The following is a 21,294-nucleotide window of genomic DNA, read 5'->3' as shown; positions in this document are numbered from 1 at the left end:
CTGGGAATGTTCATTAGGCAGGCAACAAAATTCACCTATCTCCTAATGGAGATGAGGACAGATCTATCAGGCCAGGACATATAAAAGGGTCAAGAGTACATGAGACTTTCACTAACAAAAGAGATTTGAAAGCATTTAAGCCAGTACCCAAAGTATACTTAGAAGAAAATGCTCCCGAAGGGAAATTTGGTAACACAGGGACTCATCTGGGCTACTTTGCATTTAAAAAGGTTTTTTTTGTTTGTTTGTTTTTTTGTTTTTTTTAAATAGATCACTTGAAGAGAAAAACTCCCAGCGTTGGAAAATAATTTGTATCAGCAAACCCTAACTAAATAGATAGGTAACACTACACAGAGCACACACAGGAGAGGCAAAGTGAAGACGCCCTGCCCTTAAAGATCCTTTTAAAGACAGCACTTCTCCTCTCCCTCTCTTACTGTGTTCCAGTTTCAATTCAGTTCAACAAAGTACAAGTTTATGGAGCTCAAACTGGACAAGAGAATGGGAGATTGAAGGATGAGCACTGGGCCCCCCGGAAACCAATGGGCATTAATCTAATTTAGGTATATTTGTGGAAAAACAAAAACTTGAACCAAGGAACAACTAAGGAAAACAGGAGGGCTCTCTCTCCAAGCAAGGTAAGCTAGAACCACAGGGGAAGCCGCTTCTGGGAACAAGAAATCAAAAGGACAGAAGATTTTATCTTACCTATATTTTATCACAATTAAAAGGGGAGGAGCCTTACAAAGGAGCAGCTAGGTCCTAAAAGCCAGTATTGTACAGAAATCATGGGATAGAGAGTTTTCATTTATATACTTCAATAAAGAAATAATCAGAACCTCCCTGCTGCCTTTCTATATTTTATATATGTAATTTTTAAAAAGAAAACATTTTTCTGTTGAAATAAAGTAATACATGCTTATTGTAAAAAATTTCAAACACTACAGAAATACATATAATAGAAGGTAAAATGTGTCTTTTCCACCCACCTAGTAATAAACATGCCAAGAGTTTGGTGTTGTTGCTCCAGAGTTTCTTACTTTTTTAATGACAACTAATATGAATGCATTCTCATGGAAAAAGATTAGAAAAAGCCAAATAGAAGTGTTAAACATGAAACACTACTGGGCACGGTGGTGCACAGCAGTAATGCCAGAGGCTTGGGAGGCTGAGGCAGGTGAACTGTGAGTTCAAAACCAGCCTCAGCAACTTAGCAAGGCCCTAAGCAACTCACAGACCCTGTATCTAAATAAAATATAAAAAGGAGCTGGAGATGTGGCTCAGTGGTTAAGTGCCTCTGGGTTCAACCACCAGTACCAAAACCAAAAAACAACAAAAAGTAAACCATAAAACACAGAAAATCTGTGTTCACCCCATTTCTCATCTCATGCTCTTCCTAAGTAAACACCCCTAACATCATGATATGCAGCCTCCTAGGTGTTTCCCCAAGCATTCGGTGTGATATATATATATATATACATACACACACACACACACATACATAAGCACATATATATATCTGTTGTATATTTATCTTAAAAATGTTATAGATGGGGTTGGGGGTTGTGGCTCTGTGGTAGAGCGTTTGCCTAGCATGTGTGAGGTCCTGGGTTCAAACCTCAGCACCACATTAAAAAAAAAAAGAATATAAAGGTATTGAGCCCATCTACAACAAAAAAAATTAAAAAAATAAATAAAGAATATATTGCAAGCACTGCTTCTTTTCCCAGGTAACAAAAGTTCCTGGAGATCATCCATGGCAGGATAGATGTTGTTTTAAAGGTACTGTTTCTATTTTTTCCCCCCGACACCTACAGATTTGGCATCCCTAATCTGAAAATCTGAAAAATTTAAACATAACACTCCAATAGTTTTAGATTTTGGAGATTGCTTAGGGTCTTGCTAAGCTGACCAGCTGGCCTCAAACTTTGCAATCCTCCTGCTTCAGCCTCCCAAGTTGCTAGGATTACAGGTGTGCATGACCACACCTGGCTTCATTGTACAGTTTTATTTCATCCTTTAACTATTGCTTAATTTCATCAAATGATTTTACTGTGATTTATTTAATCCTTTATTGATGGTCATTTGGATTATCTTCATTTTCATTGTTTTGAACAATATTGCAATAAAGATTCTTGGTATAATAGCTATTGCCTTAGGTCAATTTCTAAGAAGTAGGGATTTTTTGCAGGGGCAAGTTAACAGATAACCTTCCAAAAGGATTCTGCCAATCACATTTCCAACAAGAGGTCATGAAAGTGCATTCCCTCACACCATCAACGCTGCAGATTACTATTTTTAAAAATATTTTCTAACTTAATAAGGAAAACATGAAATCTCATTTTAATTTGCATGTCTTTGATTAAAAGTCTGTTTTTTTTGCTATTTGAGATTTTTATTTTATGATTGTTAAGTCTGCTTGCTGACATGCTTTCCCTATTATAATTCTTTTATTTATTTATTTTCTGGTGCTGGGTTGGACCCTAGGGCCTTGGGCACACTAAGCTGTACCACTGAGCAACACACTTCCAGCCTCTATTATTCTTACTGAGATATTAAGGTATTTGTAAAACTAAATACATATGTAGAGAAATATATCATCTATTAAACTTCTTTGTTCCAGTATTTGTTATTTTTACCTCAAAAATGATTGCTAATTATCATTGCTTATGATCATCAGAATAGACTAGATCAACTATGAGTACTGTAGCTGGATCTTAGCTCTCTCTGTTTCTAGCATCAAAACTTCTAAGGCCAATTTATTCTAAAATCCCCCCAAAATTATCTAGCCATTTTCGAATATCAACATTACCCTGGTGTATTCACTGCTGTATGCATTATTGTTCTTTGTTGCTGTTTTATGCCTTCATATTAGCAAAATATGAAATTCTGTGAAGAAAAAAAAAAAAACGCTTTGATCTTAAAAAAAAAAAAAAGCCACCCCCCCTTTCTGTAGCAGGAAACAAATTGCTTGTTTTTGAGAACTTTCCCATCAAGAATTTAGTAGAAGCAGGTATACTTCTATCATTTTGATGTTTTTGTTAATGTTTCCAAACAATGTACTTTGAAATCAGAATCACTTCTTATCATTTTCATATACTTCTGATGTTCTTCATCACATTAGTGATTAGAAATGAGGTGTAATTCCCCAACCCCTGCCCACAAGAGCTAAGTAGAATTTTACTGTAAGTTGAAGGGAGTTCTGCCCTAACTCATGGATTGTGAAGAATGAACTGCTGTTGTGTCTGATTGACTGTTGATGGATTGTGGTGTGGTGTATCCGGAGGCTAATGAATGCAACTTACAATGCTTAATAAAAATCTTTATTTTAGTAAAAAAAAAAAAACAACTTCTAAGGCCAGAAGGTATTGGTACTTTAAGCAAAAATTAGGCAGTGGTACCTTGCCCTGCTTTGTTAGTGGAACTAATCTATTATAGTCAGTCCTTTGTGTCCATGGGTTCTGCATCCACACATTCAACCAACCTTGGGTGGAAAATATTCAGAAAAGGACTGCATGTGTTCTGAGCACATATAGATCTTTCTTTATCATTATTCTCTAAACAATATTGCGGTGATATGGATGTAGGCTTCTCTATGCTTAGGAAACACAATGGGAACGGAGTTCACCACCTTGGTAAACCAAATACTCAGTTCTCCAGCTACAACACTATTATTAAATTCCTTGTTAAGTGGCTAAACCAGCTAGAGAACAATGCTGATAAACAGCAATCATTCCACAAAGGATAGCCTTTTTCTCCCCCATAAATTCAGAAGGCAACAGGACTGCTATCCGATAAACACATTGCCAACCCCCTTTCCCCTGCCACTCTACCTCACCTGGCAATGTAACACAGTTCTGGCCAAGGAAATACAAGAATCACTTTGCTGGAGGGAATTCTGGAGGAGTTTTCACTTTTAAACAAACAAAATGTCAAAAATATGGCTGGCACTATTCTTTTGTATTCTTTTTGCCTTGGATACGTATTTAATGGCTGAAGTGGAAGCAGCCATCTTAAGACCATGGGAAAAATAAGAGAAGTTGGCCCTAACATCAAAGAGAAGAGAAAGCCATTGCCAACAACCACACCTAGAATGATTCCATTATAAAAATACAATCTTATTTGCTTATGCCACTGTGGTCAGGTTTTGTTTCTTATAGTCCAAGCCCAAAATAATACTAAATGGTACAGTAATTTTCAAATAATTTTATGTCTGGCATATAATAGGCCCTCAAAAATGATGAATAAATATAAGATTTTGAAAAGCTAAGTACCTCTGGGGTATTAGGTGATACTAAAACTCCAAGAATGGGCTGGGGAGATAGCTCAGTTGGTAAAGTGACAGAGCCCTGGGTTCGATCCCCAGCACCGCAAACAAAACAAAACAAAAAAACTCCAAGAATGACAGAAACTTAATTTCTAAATGATTGAGAAGTACTGTATTTCAAAACCAATTACTAGCTGGGTATGGTGTCACAAGCCTGTAGGCCCAGCTACTCAGGAGGCTGAGGCAGTAATATCCCAAGTTTGAGGTCAGCCCAGGCAACTTAATAAGACTGTTTCAAAATAAACAGGACCGGGGGTCTAGATCAAAGGTGCTTAGCATGTACATGGCCCTCGGTTCAATCTCCAGTACTTGGATCAAAAAAAAAAAAAAAAAGGAAAGAAAGATGTCACTAATATTTAAGCCATTATTTAATAAATAATATAAGATTTATTTTATATCTGGGATAATAATGTAACCTTAAAGGGTTTAGTTTAACTTCAAACATGTAGTTCTTTTCTTATTGATGTAATTTTTTTTTGTTATGCCATCCTGGTAGGGAATCTAAAATGTACTTACTTTACTCTGTAATTTTTAAATAGACTGGACCCAGAGGGGGGGAAACCCTAGCCCTACCCAAGTGCTCATTTCCAAAGTACAGGGGAACATATGAGGTCATAAAGACAGATATAAAGGTACTCAGAACCACCCATAAGCTGCTTTATACTCAAAGCACTAAACAAACCAAAATGAAAAATAACAATTGTGTTTGCCTAAACTTGTAGATTTATCTCTTTTCAAGCATGGGGAGAAAAATCTGAGGAGATATGATGGCAAACTAAAGACTCTCAAGCAAAAAGCAGATACATAGTTTAAGGTTAAATAAAGCTGGCAAAAGCCACATGTGCCTACTTATGACCAGTAATTTCACTTGGTAGATAATTATGCTTAAAAATGTCTACCATGGCATTAATTACAACAATTAAAAGCAATTTAAATGTCCCAACAGTCTGTGGGTGACTAAATATAAAAATACTATGTAGTCATTTTAAATTATTTTAATGACAGGAAAATGCTCACCATATATAAAATATTTATAGTAGAATATAATTTCAATTATATAAAAAGAAAGAAAAATAAGAATATTTTGAAAAGGAGCTCAGACACAGAATAAATAATCTGAGATGTTAAGAGTGGTCATCCTGTGTGTTTGTGCATGTGGACTCACATGTTTCCAGTTCCATGTGCTAAGAGGGCCTGGAAACAAAAATTGTCAGTTCCAGCATCCCTGGAACCCAGGTCTTGGTTTCTAAAAACCATTATCTACTGAAAAGGGGGCAGGGGGTGCTCCTGGGAGAAAGATTCCAGGGCTGGCACAGGGAATCTTGTGGACTTTGAACATCTTGTGCCAGAGAGTAAGGACATACTCAAAGAATGATTGGAGATACATCAAAAGGCACAAGCAGCTTACAGAGGCTTCCATTCATCTGGGACAATTTTAGCATCTAAATAAATATAACTCATCAAATAAAACTGGAAAGCATAAATCCATATTGTTAAAAATGAATCAACAAGAGCTGGGGTTGTAGCTTAGCAGTAGAGCACTGGCCTAGCACATGTGAAGCAATGGGTTCAATCCTCACCAGCAGATAAAAATAAATAAATAAAGGTATTGCATCCATTTACAACTTACAAAAAAAAAAAAAAGAATCAACAAATGGTACATAAATGTGGGAAAAGCGAAGCCTTGCATTATGGTAGAATGCAATTCTTAAATTTAGAAATTATTTTTCATTTGTTCTTTATAGATATAAATGACAGTTGAGTATATTTTGACATATTATACATAAATTATTCTTTTTTTTTTTTTTTTTTTTTTGTGCTGCGGATTGAACCCAGGGCCTTGTGCTTGCAAGGCAAGGACTCTACCAACTGAGCAATCTCCCCAGCCCCATAAATTATTCTTTATAAAAAGATTACCAAAAGAGATTACTTCTGAATTATAATAAGTTCTGTATTTTCCTGTATGTATTTTGATTGTTTCACTTTATAAAATAAGCAGGTACCTCTTTTGTAAAAACCCTCTAACCCCCAAAAGAAGTCTTAACAAACACAACAAATGCACATCTCTACAGCAATCTCTAGAGCCACTCTAAAAAGAGAGCTATACATAAAACCCTTGATGCATGCACACATGCTATATCATGACCCTGTGGCCTAGAAAAGAGCTCAGATGTCCTAGGCAGATGGACTAAACTTAAATAAACAAACAAACAAATAAATAAATAAATAACCTAGCAGCAAAACAGCCACTAGAGGCAGCATTAAGGTATATGGAAATTTTTGATTTGGCTTTACAGTAATTATGGGAGTGAAGAGATGTGACAAGGACCCTTCCTATGATGCCAATGACAAATGGTTAACTGATAAGAAGAAACAAGAGGGTGACAGGCTGTAGAACAGGTCAATATCAGGCTGTCATGAAACCATTTGAGACATATAATTAATCTCTTACTCACCTGGCATCATCATTCATTGTAGTATGGTCAATAGGTGCCATGAAGCTTAAGAGTTTGCTAAGGACATGAAACCTAAACAAAGCAGAAAACAAACAGGCAGCAGCATTAGTAACTATTAACCTAGCAAAGGAAACATTCTGTGAGTTAACATACTCTGGAAATGATAATAGGGATATTTGGTTCCAGAGAGGAATAGGGAAAAATTCATGGGCACTTGCCATGCACAACTATATTTTTCCCTTTTTCTTTAACGGCTCAGGAAAAAAAAAGTCTGATAACAGTACACTGTAAATGACAATGGTTCAGCACAGATCCATTTATATCACAGCCCTAAAAGAGCAGATACACTTGTGCCTTTCAGCAATATACAAACCCTCAAACATCATTCCAGACAAAAGTCAATGAGGACTTGACTTCCCTATTTTCCTCCTCTAAGTACATCTTAATCATTTCTCAGTGTCATTAAAGCTACCTGATGGCAATAGCACAGGCAGTGGGATAACTCCTGAAGGCAATATTCACCAGAACCATCACTGGTTCCCTGAGTGAGAAAATGCCCCTAAGACTCACACCATCATCTCCATGCACTGGCTCCATGCACCAGGTATTTCATTTCCCCATCTTTAAATTAGGGAGCATAAGTAAGGTCAGAACACGTCTGAATTAAAGATCTTTAACGGAAGTGTTATGAAAATTTATTACTTATACTTCCCACCAATAGAAAAAGGAATAAGCGACTGCTATGACCTTATGCAGATCAAATTACACCAAAGAGAATTCAATAAGGTTTCCCTTACTATTCATCAGAATGGAAGAGGCTTATGTGACTATATAAATATATGCATACACATATATAAAATAAAATGCTAACCAAAACTCCTCTACTTGGGCAAAACACTATCCATAAACAAAAATATAATAAATATTTTCACATGCATAATGTTTTATGGTTTCAGAAATGTTTTTTGTTGGGGTTGGAGTGGTAACCAGGGATTGAACTCAGGGGCACTCAACCACTGAGACACATCCCCAGACCTATTTTATATTTTCTTATTTAGAGACAGGGTCCCACTGAGTTGTTTAGCACCTTGCTGTTGCTGAGGCACGCTTTGAACTCATGATCCTCCCGCCTCAGCCTCCTGAGTCACTCGGATTATAGGCGTGCGCCACCACTTCAGCTTCAGAAACATTTTAACACGTACCAAATAATTCAGTTCTCTACTGTACCATTCTCAACTAAGTCTACCAAATTTCATTTCTGAACTAATGCATTTAACAAAGGCCCCAGACCTAATCCCCATTACTGCCAAAATAAATAAATAAATAAAATAATAGTGTTATAATTCTGTTCAGTCCAATGGATCAGAAAAAGTATAATTTCACTATAGAAAATCTGGGGGAAAACATACTTCCTTTACCTGCAGACAACTGTTATAGTTAGTTGTGTTTGTTTTACATACAGATCCTTTTACACATATGCACACACACATACTTTCATATTCTTTTTTTCTCTTAGCATTATCCCCTAAACAATATCTGAATGGCTATATACAACTCCAGAAGTGGAAGTACCATGAAATAGTTCTGAATTTTTATACTGCTTCCAATTTTTCACTTTTTATAAGGGAAAAAAACACCAAAAACTCTAAGCTATCTTCTAGTTTTAAAAATTAATATATACCAAAAAAGTAATATGTAATTCTTAGACCAAGATTCCAAATACAGAAATGTATAGAAAACTGAAGTTTCCTATAATCCTATCCTGAAGAAATAACCATTTTAATAATTTAAATAATAATTAAAAATGTTACTTTGGTTGTAGCACAAAACCATATAGCATATTCCACTCTTTTTTCATAATTTCAGAGTATTCCATTTTGTTAATATAACTTATTTTTTTCTCCTATTGATGGGCATTTATATCACTGCTGCTCGCTTGATCTATCTATCTATCTATCTATCTATCTATCTATCTATCTATCTATCTATCTATCTATCTATTTTTGGTACCAGAGATGAACCCAGGAACCCAGAGGCACTTTACCACTGAGCCACATCCCCAGCCCTTTTTTTATTTTTTATTTTGAAGCAGGTCCTTGCTAAGTTGCTTAAGGCCTTGCTAAGTTGCTGAAGCTGGCCTTGAACTTGTGATTCTCCTGCCTTAGCCTCCCGAGTCGCTGGGATTACAGGCCTGTACAACCACAACTGCCTAGCCTCGGCTCTTTTAAAAACATTAAACAATGTCAAAGTGAGGAATCTTAAACATAAATTATTGTATGCTACATCTTGTACTTCTATGAAATAAATTTTGAGATGTAAAACTGCTGAATTAAAATGTATGCATATGTAAAATTAAAAGACAGCAAAAATAACCTTCCAAAGGTTGTGTCAATGTATAAGACATAAATACTTATGTAACCTCTTAATTTAAATAAAGCATAAATGCTATTAATTAAATAAAATTTTCAACTGGACATGGTAGCTTGTGCCTAGCTACTCAGGAGGCTGAGGCGAGAGGTTTATTTGAAGTCAATGCCAATCTTAGCCACATCGTAAGACCCTGCCTCAAAAGATTCCCAAAATAAACAAATAATATATATATAATATATATATACATATTACATATGTATATATATGTAAAGTGACTGGGGATGTAGCTCACAGGTGGGGCACCTGCTTGCAGGAGGTCCTGGGTTCAATACCCAGTATTAGGAAAAAAATAATATATTTTTTTTTTTAAACATCCTTGGGTTTCACCAAACTTTCATGTCCATCTGAAAAAATGAATACTTATTCTCAGCTATGTCCAAAGACAGGTTTAATATGCTTTCTGGATAAAGTCATGGAGTGCGACTCTGTGGTTGTACTGTCTAATACTGTCACCATTAATCATATAACACTACTTAGCATCTGAGCTGTGGCTACTCTGACTAAAGAGACACTGTAAATCAAATATCAGATTTTGAAGATCTTTGGCAAAGGGTGTAATGCATATCATTAATAACGTTTAAAATCATAAATTACTTAAATCACTTTTGGTACACTGGGTTAAATGAATCATTATTAAATAAGTTAGCCTGTTTTTACTTTTTTAAAGTGGCAATTAGAACATTTAAAATTATGTAATACACATTTTTGCTGAATTGCACTCCTCTAGAATACCTTTACACTTAAACACAATATATTTCAGAACTATTAACTACATGATGGACAGATTTTAAGAAGTAATCAGATTAAAGACAATTTAGTAATGTATACTTATGTAAGGCATTTCATCTGTTCTCAGTGCTGCCGAGGATGGGTGCATGTTTTGGTATTAGAATACCTTTTACCAACCATGCTAAGAAAACATAAATGTGATTTTGTTGTGGAAGAACAGACCAACACAATAAAACACTCTTGCATAAATACAGGGTCTCACACGCACTAGGTACGTGCTCTACCACTGAGCTATACCCCCAGTCTTGACATCTCATTATTAAAGGCCCAAGAGTTTAATACATTTACTTTATGACTTATGATAAAATCTACATATATAATGCTAAGTAAAATATTGATACTTAATAATTACAATCATTTCCCAACCCCCAAATATTTCTCAGCTAGCAAGTACCATGTTCACTCTAACTAGGCTATCATAATCGCCTATTACCATGTAAACAATGTTAATTTTTGCTATAACTTTTCTGGAAATCTTATCTTTCTAATACTATCATAAACAAAGAACAACTTGTTCAATGGTAGGACCTAATATCAGTGAGGACAGCTGGCACACCCTACCTGTTCTTGAAGTCTCACTTAAGGGAATTACTTACAATATTCTCATCTCTGACCCACTTAGTTTAATCCTTTAGGACCAGATGTTAAGGTAGCCAGGAGGTTATTTTGGTGCCTGCCTAGGCCAGTTAGTCCTGCCTGTGCAACAACTCAACAACCAGAGCATAGGCTATGGAATCAGACCAATTAGTTTAAATCCCAGTTTGCTACTTACTAGTCCTGTAACGCTGGGTAGGTTACTTATCTTCTCTAAGCACTTTACATGAATTAGCTCATTTAATCTGCATAACAACCCTGTGAGATGTGACTTCAATTATTATACTCGGTTCACAGATGAGGAGATTGAAGCATAGAGTGTAAAGTAACTTGCTCAAGGTCTCTAAGTATTGGGGCTGGGGTTGTGGCTCAGTGGTAAAGCGCTTGCCTAGCATGTGTGAGGCACTGGGTTCACTTCTCAGCACCACACATAAGAAAAAAATAAAGGTTTATCAATATCTAAAAAATATTTTTTTAAAAAGGTCTCCAAGTATAGTAAATAGTAAATGGAATAGTTGGATTTCAAACCTAGACAGTCTGGCTCCAGAGCCTGTGCTCTTTCTGTCTCTGTATATAAACAGCTCGACAGTGCCTGGCAGTGAGGCAGTGTCTAAATGTTAGTAATCACTATTGCTATTAGTAAAGATTTCTCTTTGACTCTGATTATATCCCTCACATTCACAGTCACAGGGAGAGTCAGGTAAGTACAGATGACCCCTCTTCTGCAACATGCTTTATGGACTCCTCTTCCTCTATTTCATGTATGCTGACATTCCTCAGGGTTTTATTCTTGTTGCTTTAGATTCTTGTCATATTCTGCAATTAAATTGTTTCTAAACTTATTAACTAATAAATATCTACAGCCTTCTCCTGACTCAAAATTCCATCTGAAAATTTGGAGTTTTAAAGACTGTCAAATGTAACATATTCCAAAACCGAATCCACTCTCACCCTCAAAAAAAACAAACAAAAACAAACAAACAAACAAACAAAAAAAACCTGAGTTTCTCACTCTAGCATACACATATCAACGAATAATAACAAAATCTATCGTTTCCTCTAAAACTTTGGAAACCACTCTAACTTTCTCACTTTCTTTGACCTCTTAAGTACAAACTACTCACCTGCATTAATGTCTCAGTCTATCATCTCTTATTTCTTCCAGTCCTTGCCCTCAGAAATTTCTAGTCCATTTCTACAAAACCCCAAGAACTGCCTAAAATTCAAGAGTGACAACAACATTCCTCTGCCTACAATCTTTCAATGATGATTCACTACAGTCTACCAAATAAAATCTAAAATTCTCAGCATGACCATGATCTAGCACTTACCTACACATATAACCTCATCTCTGGCCATTCTCCCATATTCCATATTAAGTCTCAGCCAAAACAAATTAATTGCAGTTTCCCAAATGAGTCCACCACTCTCTGCAAATCATTTGTGTAAATATACTTTTCTTCCTGTTTACTGAACTAACGCTTACTAGTCTCTCAAGTCTCAGCAAGCATGTTGCATCTTACAAAGTTTTCCTGAACAGTCTGTTCCGTTGGAGGTCAGTCAGGATAGTCTCTATGGTCTCGCCATTTGCAACAATATGCCATCCTCTTTAGAATACAGGCACCTACTACAATCCCTAGACCTGAAGGACACTAAAACCTTATATATTATATATTATAATGGTTAGCCTTAGTTAAATAAAATGTCTGTCCCTGTCAGTTGAAAGAATAAGATTTTAATGCCTCTGGATATCATGTGGATGTGGGGATTTACACCACTACCAAAATGTTCAAAACCAGAGGTATGTAATTGCATTGAAACATACCTCTACCAAATAATTTAATGAGGTTAGTTTCATAAATTAATCAATGAAGCAATTTCTATTAAAAGAAAATTATTATGGTTTCCCTTTCAATTTGATAAATAACAATTTTGATAAATGTGTTTTGATTTAGGAAACGACAGGCTCAAGTTCTCCTAAGTACTTGCCAGAAAAGTATCCCATTTTCAACATTCATCCTGCGCAGTGCTGGAGGTCAAACTCAGGAACTTGTGCATTATTAAGCATACATTCTACCACTGGGCAACACTCTCAGCCCCAGATTTCTTTGTGTAATGTTATAGTCATTTCTCATTATCTGATGAGCATTTTAATTTTACTCTCATAATCATCCACAAATATTTTCTAGCTAACAAGGTACTATTTATTTATAGATAAGGTATGAATTAAAGAACAAAGTAGCACATCCTTGACCTCAGAGAGTACACAATATAGCTACTTGCCCCAATATTTACAAAATTCAAAACAATGCAATATTGTTGAAAAGGCATTTTTTCCTCTCTCAATTCTTTTGCAAAAGAAATGCCAATAGAGGGCTGGGGATATAGCTCAGTTGGTAGAGTGCTTGCCTTGCAAGCACAAGGCCCTGGGTTCAATCCCCAGCACCGTTGTTAAAAAAAAAAAAAAAAAGAAATGCCAATAAACACAAGAGAACAGAACAAGCTAGCATTTGAATGCCTATTGTGTACCCGACATTTACACATTGTTTCACTTACTTCCCACACCAAATCTCTAAAGTAGGGAATATTATCTCCACTTAGTAAATGAAAGTACTTAGTAAATGAAAATAAAGAACAACCAAAGTAAAAAAGCCAGGCAGAGTCAGGATTTGAACCCAAGTCTCCCAATTTAAAATCCTTAGTTCCCCTCTCTAAAGAACATTAATGGAGGGTTTCAAGATGGCGGCCTAGAGGGTGGCTGCATTTCATGTTGCTCCAGGACTCAGGATTCAAAAGAGGAGATATTGAGACGCTTGGGACCAACTCAAAGCAGCCGGGTGACTCTCACCCCCTGGGGAGGCATCCCGGATGGGACGGTGGTCCCGGAACGCAGGGAACTTTGTGAAGTAGAGCTGCCGGCGAGACGCCCCTCCCCCCGCTGGAGCAGTGAACTCGGACAGCTGGGAGCGCCCTAACGGAGGCCGCTCGGCACAGCGCTGGGACTCGGAGCAACCACTGGGGCTCCGGCGGCTGCCCAGGGGAGGAGTGGCGAGGAGAGTTGTGTGGACTCAGGACACTGGGGCCTGCCCTGAGGAGGAGGAGGAGGAGCGTGGCCACTTGGATTCGGAGTGACTGCACCAGAGCTACAGGCGGTTGCCAGAGGAGAAGCTGCGCGGCGAGCTGTTTGGACTCAAAACGACGCTTCTGAACCCCGGGGTCTGCCCTGAGGACGAGGAGGAGGAAGAGGAGCGCGGCCGCTTGTATTCAGAGTGACTACACCAGAGCTACAGGCGGTTGCCAGAGAAGGGGCTGCGTGGCGAGCTGTTTGGACTCTGACCACTTCTGAACCCCGGGGCCTGCCCGGAGGAGTAGGAGGAGGAGGAGGAGAAGCGCGGCGGGCCGTTTGGACTCGCAGTGACTGCATTAGCGCTCCAGGCGACTGCTCAGAGGAGAAGGCGAGTGGTGAGTTGTTTGGTCTTAAAGTGACAGCTCCTGAACACAGGGGGGCTGCCTGGAGGATAAGCGTGGTGGGTCGCTTGGTCTTGAGTGGCCGCACCAGAGCTCCGGGCAGTTGCCCAGAGGACCCGTGCAGCGGGTCACGTGGATTCAGAGCCACTCAGAGGGACTGCTCCTGAACACCCCGGGGGTTATCTGGAGAAGGAGGAGGAACGGGGAGGGTCACTTCGACTCGGAGTGATTGATTGCCCCGGGCTACGGGTGGTTGGTGGGAGGAGGAGGCACGAAGTGAGTTTCTTGGACTCCTAGTGACCGCACCGGAATACTGAGCGGCTGTCTGGAGGAAGAGGCCTGTGGCGGGTCTCTGGGACTCAGAGCGATTGTTCGGGGCCACAGGTGGCTGCTCAGAGGAGGGGCCACACAGCCAGGCGATTAGGTGCAGAGCAGGGTCCCAGGATCTAGGAGGCTTCTGGGTAGAAGAGCCGCACAGAGACAGGCTTAGGGCGGAGCGAAAGTTCCAGGCCTGTGGGCAAATTCTCTGAGGAGGGGCAGCCTAAGGAGATTCATCTGCGAAGGGTGAGGCTCCCAGGCCCAGGAGGTAGGACCGGGCCCCTGGGAACTTTGCAGAGGAAGGCAGCCCAGCACAGGCGGTAGCTGTAAATTGAGGGGAACCTCTAGGAGGGAACTGACCAGCGAGACCTCCCCACCGGGTGAGTCTTCCCTGCTGGGTGAGGTTTCCCGACAAGGACAGTAAAACCAGAGACTCAGGCCCAAACAGGCCTTGCCTCAGCCCGCAGCCTAGGTCCCCTTTGGATGACCATTGGTTAACAAGTGGAGGCACCTCTGCCCACTAGCAGGGATTATACCCCACCTGAAGGCCACCACTCCTAGAGAGGCAGCTTCCTTGTGGAGCACCGCATTATCAACTTCCTCCATGACTACAGCCTACTGAAGGCTAAGGGGGGATATATATAGAAATCTTCAGGGACATTGTAAGTCAATAGAGGAAATCTGCAATATCTCAGCGGTCCACTGATACCTGAGCAATATGAGAAAACAAGGAAAGAAAATGCTGCAAACAAATCTAGATGTTACATCAATAAAACCCAATGACAGCATGGCAGAAGAAATGACAGAAAAGGAGTTCAGAATGTACATAATTAAAATGATCAGAGAAGCAAACGATGAGATGAAAGAGCAAATGCAAGCATTGAATGATCGCACCAATCGACAGTTAAAAGAGCAAATACAGGAAGCAAAAGATCATTTCAATAAAGAGTTAGAGATATTGAAAAAAAAACCAAACAGAAATCCTTGACATGAAGGAAACAATAAACCAAATTAAGAACTCCATAGAAAGCATATCCAATAGGATAGAACACCTGGAAGACAGAACCTCAGACATTGAAGACAAAATATTCAACCTTGAAAACAAAGTTGAACAAACAGAGAAGATGGTAAGAAATCATGAACAGAATCTACAAGAACTATGGGATATCATGAAAAGGCCAAATTTAAGAATTATTGGGATTGAGGAAGGTCTAGAGAAACAAGCCAAAGGAATGAACAATTTATTCAATGAAATAATATCAGAAAATTTCCCAAATCTGAAGAATGAAATGGAAAATCAAGTTCAAGAGGCTTATAGGACTCCAAATACACAAAATTACAACAGACCCACACCAAGGCACATTATAATGAAAATACCTAACATACAAAATAAAGACAGAATTTTAAAGGCTGTGAGAGAAAAGAACCAAATTACATTCAGGGGGAAACCAATACGCATATCAGCAGATTTTTCAATCCAGACCGTAAAAGCTAGAAGGGCCTGGAACAACATTTTTCAAGCCCTGAAAGAAAATGGATGCCAACCAAGAATCTTATACCCAGCAAAACTTACCTTCAAATTTGACGATGAAATAAAATCCTTCCATGATAAACAAAAGCTAAAAGAATTTACAAAAAGAAAGCCAGCATTACAGAACATTCTCAACAAAATATTCCATGAGGAAGAGATGAAAAACAAAGAAGCAAATCAGCAAAGGGAGGAATTATCCTAAAGGAATTGTCAAATAAAGGAGGAAACAAGTTGTGTCAAACAAATAAATAAACAAAATTTTAAAAATGAACCAAATGACCGGGAAACCAAATCATTTCTCTATAATAACCCTGAATGTTAATGGCCTGAATTCATCAATCAAAAGACACAGACTGGCAGACTGGATTAAAAAGAAAGATCCAACAATATGTTGCCTGCAAGAGACTCACCTCATAGAAAAAGATACCCATAGACTAAAGGTGAAAGGATGGGGAAAAACATACCATGCACATGGACTCAGCAAAAAAGCTGGAGTATCCATCCTCATTTCCGATAATGTGGACTTCAAGCCAAAGTTAGTCAGAAGGGATAAAGAAGGTCATTTCATACTGCTTAAGGGAAGCATAAATCAGCAAGATATAACAATCATAAACATCTATGCCCCAAACAGTGGCTCATCTATGTATGTCAAACAAATCCTTCTCAATTTCAGAAACCAAATAGACCACAACACAATAATACTAGGTGATTTTAACACGCCTCTCTCACCACTGGACAGATCTTCCAGACAAAAATTGAACAAAGAAACCATAGATCTCAATAACACAATCAATAATTTAGACTTAACGGACATTTATAGAATATACCATCCAACCAAGAGCGAATACACTTTCTTCTCAGCAGCACATGGATCCTTCTCTAAAATAGACCATATATTATGCCACAAAGCTAATGTTAGCAAATACAACAAGATAGAGACACTAGCATGTATTCTATCAGATCATAATGGATTGAAGTTAGAAATAAATGAAACAGTAAAACACAGAAACTATTCCAACATCTGGAGATTAAACAATATGCTATTATATGATGAATGGATAACAGAAGATATTAGGAAGGAAATTAAAAAATTCTTAGAGGTAAATGAGAACAAAGAAACATATCAAAATCTCTGGGACACTATGAAAGCAGTACTTAGAGGGAAATTTATTTCATGGAGCGCATTTAATAAAAGAAGTAAAACTCAACAAATAAACAACCTAACACTACAGCTCAAAGCCCTAGAAAAAGAAGAACAGAACAGCACCAAAAGTAGTAGCAGACAGGAAATAGTTAAACTCAGAGCTGAAATCAATGAAATTGAAACAAAAGAAACAATACAAAAAATTGACAAAATACATAGTTGGTTCTTCGAAAAAATAAACAAAATTGATAAACCTTTAGCCACACTAACAAAGAGAAGACGAGAGAAAACCCAAATCACTAAAATTCGGAATGAACAAGGAAATATCACAACAGACAGGATGGAAATACAAAACATAATTAGAAGCTATTTTGAAAATCTATACTCCAACAAAATAGAAAATTTCGAAGACATCAACAGGTTTCTAGAGACATATGAATTGCCTAAATTGAACGAGGAGGACATAAACAATTTAAATAGACCAATTTCAAGTACTGAAATAGAAGAAGTCATCAAAAGCCTACCAACAAAGAAAAGTCCGGGACCAGATGGGTTCTCAGCCCAGTTCTACAAAACCTTTAAAGAAGAGCTCATTCCAATACTTCTCAAAGTATTCCATAAAATAGAAGAGGAGGGAACCCTCCCAAACTCATTCTATGAAGCCAATATCACCCTGATACCTAAACCAGACAGAGACTCATCAAGGAAAGAAAATTTCAGACCAATATCCTTAATGAACATCGATGCAAAAATTCTCAACAAAATTTTAGCAAATCGCATACAAAAACATATTAAAAAGATAGTGCACCATGATCAAGTGGGTTTCATCCCAGGGATGCAAGGTTGGTTCAACATCAGGAAATCAATAAACGTAATTCACCATATTAATAGACTTAAAGTCAAGAATCACATGATTATTTCAATAGATGCAGAAAAAGCATTTGATAAAATACAGCACCCCTTCATGCTCAAAACACTAGAAAAAATAGGGATAGTGGGAACATTCCTTAACATTGTAAAGGCCATTTATGCTAAGCCCATGGCTAATATCATTCTAAATGGTGAAAAACTGAAAGCATTCCCCCTAAAAACTGGAACAAGGCAGGGATGCCCTCTTTCACCACTTCTATTCAACATCGTTCTTGAGACTCTGGCCAGAGCAATTAGACAAACCAAAGAAATTAAAGGGATACGAATTGGAAAAGAAGAACTCAAACTATCCCTGTTCGCTGATGACATGATTATATATTTAGAGGAACCTGGAAATTCCACCAGAAAACTCTTAGAACTCATAAGTGAATTCAGTAAAGTAGCAGGTTACAAGATCAATGCCCATAAATCCAACGCATTTTTATACATAAGTGATGAATCTTCAGAAAGAGAAATTAGGAAAACTACCCCATTCACAATAGCCTCGAAAAAAATAAAATACTTGGGAATCAATCTCACAAAAGAGGTGAAAGACCTCTACAATGAGAACTATACAACACTAAAGAAAGAAATTAAAGAACACCTTAGAAGATGGAAAGATCTTCCATGTTCTTGGATAGGAAGAATTAATATTGTCAAAATGGCTATACTACCTAAAGTGCTATACAAATTCAATGCAATTCCAATTAAAATCCCAATGACGTACCTTACAGAAATAGAGCAAGCAATTATGAAATTCATCTGGAAGAATAAGAAACCCAGAATAGCTAAAGCAATCCTTAGCAGGAAGAGTGAAACAGGGGGTATTGCAATACCAGATCTTCAACTCTACTACAAAGCAATAGTAACAAAAACGGCATGGTATTGGTACCAAAATAGAAAGGTAGATCAATGGTACAGAATAGAGGACACGGACACAAACCCAAATAAATACAATTTTCTCATACTAGACAAAGGGGCCAAAAATATGCAATGGAGAAAAGATAGCCTCTTCAACAAATGGTGCTGGGAGAATTGGAAATCCATATGCAACAGAATGAAACTAAACCCATATCTCTCACCATGCACGAAACTAAACTCAAAATGGATTAAGGACCTTGGAATCAGACCAGAAACCCTGCAGATTATAGAAGAAAAAGTAGGTCCAAATCTTCACCTTGTTGGTCTAGGACCAGACTTCCTTAACAGGACTCCCATAGCACAAGAAATAAAAGCTAGAATCAACCACTGGGATAGATTCAAACTAAAAAGCTTTCTCTCAGCAAAGGAAACTATCAGCAATGCGAAGAAAGAGCCTACAGAGTGGGAGAATATCTTTGCCAATCATACTTCAGATAGAGCACTAATCTCCAGAATATGTAAAGAACTCAAAAAACACTACTCCAAGAATTCAAATAATCCAGTCAACAAATGGGCTAAGGAAATGAATAGACACTTCACAGAAGAAGATCTACAAGCAGTCAACAAACATATGGAAAAATGTTCAACATCTCTAGTAATAAGAGAAATGCAAATCAAAACCACCCTAAGATTCCATCTCACCCCAATTAGAATGGCGATTATCAAGAATACGAGCAACAACAGGTGTTGGCGAGGATGTGGGGAGAAAGGTACACTCATACATTGCTGGTGGGGCTGCAAATTAGTTCAGCCACTCTGGAAAGCAGTGTGGAGATTCCTTAGAAAACTTGGAATGGACCCTCCATTTGACCCAGCTATCCCACTCCTTGGCCTCTACCCAAAGGACTTAAAATCAGCATACTACAGAGATACAGCCACATCAATGTTCATAGCTGCTCAATTCACAATAGCCAGACTGTGGAACCAACCTAGATGCCCTTCAATTGATGAGTGGATAAAGAAACTGTGGTATATATATACAATGGAATATTACTCAGCCATAAAGAATGATAAAATTATGGCATTTGCAGGCAAATGGATGAAATTGGAGAATATCATGCTAAGTGAGATAAGCCAATCTCAAAAAGTCAAAGGACGAATGATATCACTAATAAGTGGAGGATGACACATAATGGGGGGGAGGGAAGGGTTAGTGTTAGGGTTAGAGTTAGGGTTAGGGAGGGGGACAAGTATGGAGGAAGGAACTACTGTATAGAGGGAAAAGAGGGGTGGGAGGGGTGGGGGGAAGGGAAAAAATAACAGAATGAATCAAACAACATTACTCTATGTAAATTTATGATTACACAAATGGAATGCCTCTACGCCATGTAGAAACAGAGAAACAACATGTATCCCATTTGTTTACAATAAAAAAAAAAAAAAAGTAAAAAAAAAAAAAAAAAAAAAAAAAAAAAGAACATTAATGACCTCATGAGGCTGCAGTTTTAAAAGCACCGGACTGAAGAAAAACCTTATCCTAGCAAAGAACGAGGTAGTTATTCAGCCGAGTCACTTACTATTACTATTACTTTAGTACTATTGGTAACATTCTTCCTAAAATCCTTGGTGGGGAAGGAAGAGGAGACAGGCACACAGGCAGCATGTGCTAGAGCAAGTAAATGAGCACTAGGGCAAGACACTAATGCAGCTCTGGAATAATGACAGCAGCTATAACAACAATGGCTTACTATGTAGTGCTTACTATGCACCTGCACTACTCTGAGAGTTGCATACTTGCCATTTAATCCTCACAGCAAAATCACCTTCGTGGAGGGAGGCAGAGCAAAATGGCAGCTGAGCAAGATCTTCCAATAATCATCTTCCCACAGACATGCCAAGCTGAACAAGCTATCCATGCTCCAAGTTAACTTCACAAGAGCTAAGAAAATCAGGTAGGAAACCATAGTGCCTGCTTTCAGTATAACGAGATCCTCATAACAAACCACCAGGGCTGATTCTGCACAGCCCTCTTAAAGATAAAATTAGTGCAGAGAATTTAAGGGCATTGCCCAAAGTAACTGTCACTGTCAAAGCTGGGACTCAGATTCAGGCAGTCTGGCTCTGAGTACATGACGTTAACCATTACACAATGCACCCAGAAAAGAATGAAGAACTGGAAATTTCAACATATGAAAAAAAGTTAAAACAAATTATAGCAATTTAACTTGAGATTTAAAAGTAACTAAATCAATACATAATGAAAAGTAACTTTGCACTTTTGCAAACAAAAATAAGCACGTGGCATTGAGTTTCATTAAATGCTAAAACAAGTTAAAGTGGTTGCAAAATTTACTCAGATCTTTAAAATGAGACAGATCCACATTTGTCTAAAGAAAATTTAACAACAGGCAGGACACTAATAAGGATGTGGGATTAACTATACGTCTAAAACCATCCTAACGCAACA

The 21,294-nt window shown here is 37.9% G+C and overlaps 1 protein-coding gene across 1 annotated transcript in view; it reads right to left on the bottom strand.

Moving 5' to 3' along the window:
• The window catches only part of AATF (apoptosis antagonizing transcription factor), a 110,273-nt gene that overhangs the window by 17,317 nt on the left and 71,662 nt on the right, over positions 1-21,294 (bottom strand). The window contains exon 11 of the mRNA XM_079131514.1: positions 6,784-6,855. Within this exon, the coding sequence (XP_078987640.1) occupies positions 6,784-6,855 (72 nt within the window). The remainder of the gene's footprint in view (positions 1-6,783; positions 6,856-21,294) is intronic.

Source organism: Sciurus vulgaris (genome assembly GCF_902686455.1).
Source record: "Sciurus vulgaris genome assembly, chromosome: 3".
NCBI classification, from domain to species: domain Eukaryota; kingdom Metazoa; phylum Chordata; class Mammalia; order Rodentia; family Sciuridae; genus Sciurus; species Sciurus vulgaris.
The sequence above is the reverse complement of the archived record's forward strand: the minus strand, read 5'-3'. Positions and strand labels throughout refer to the sequence as shown.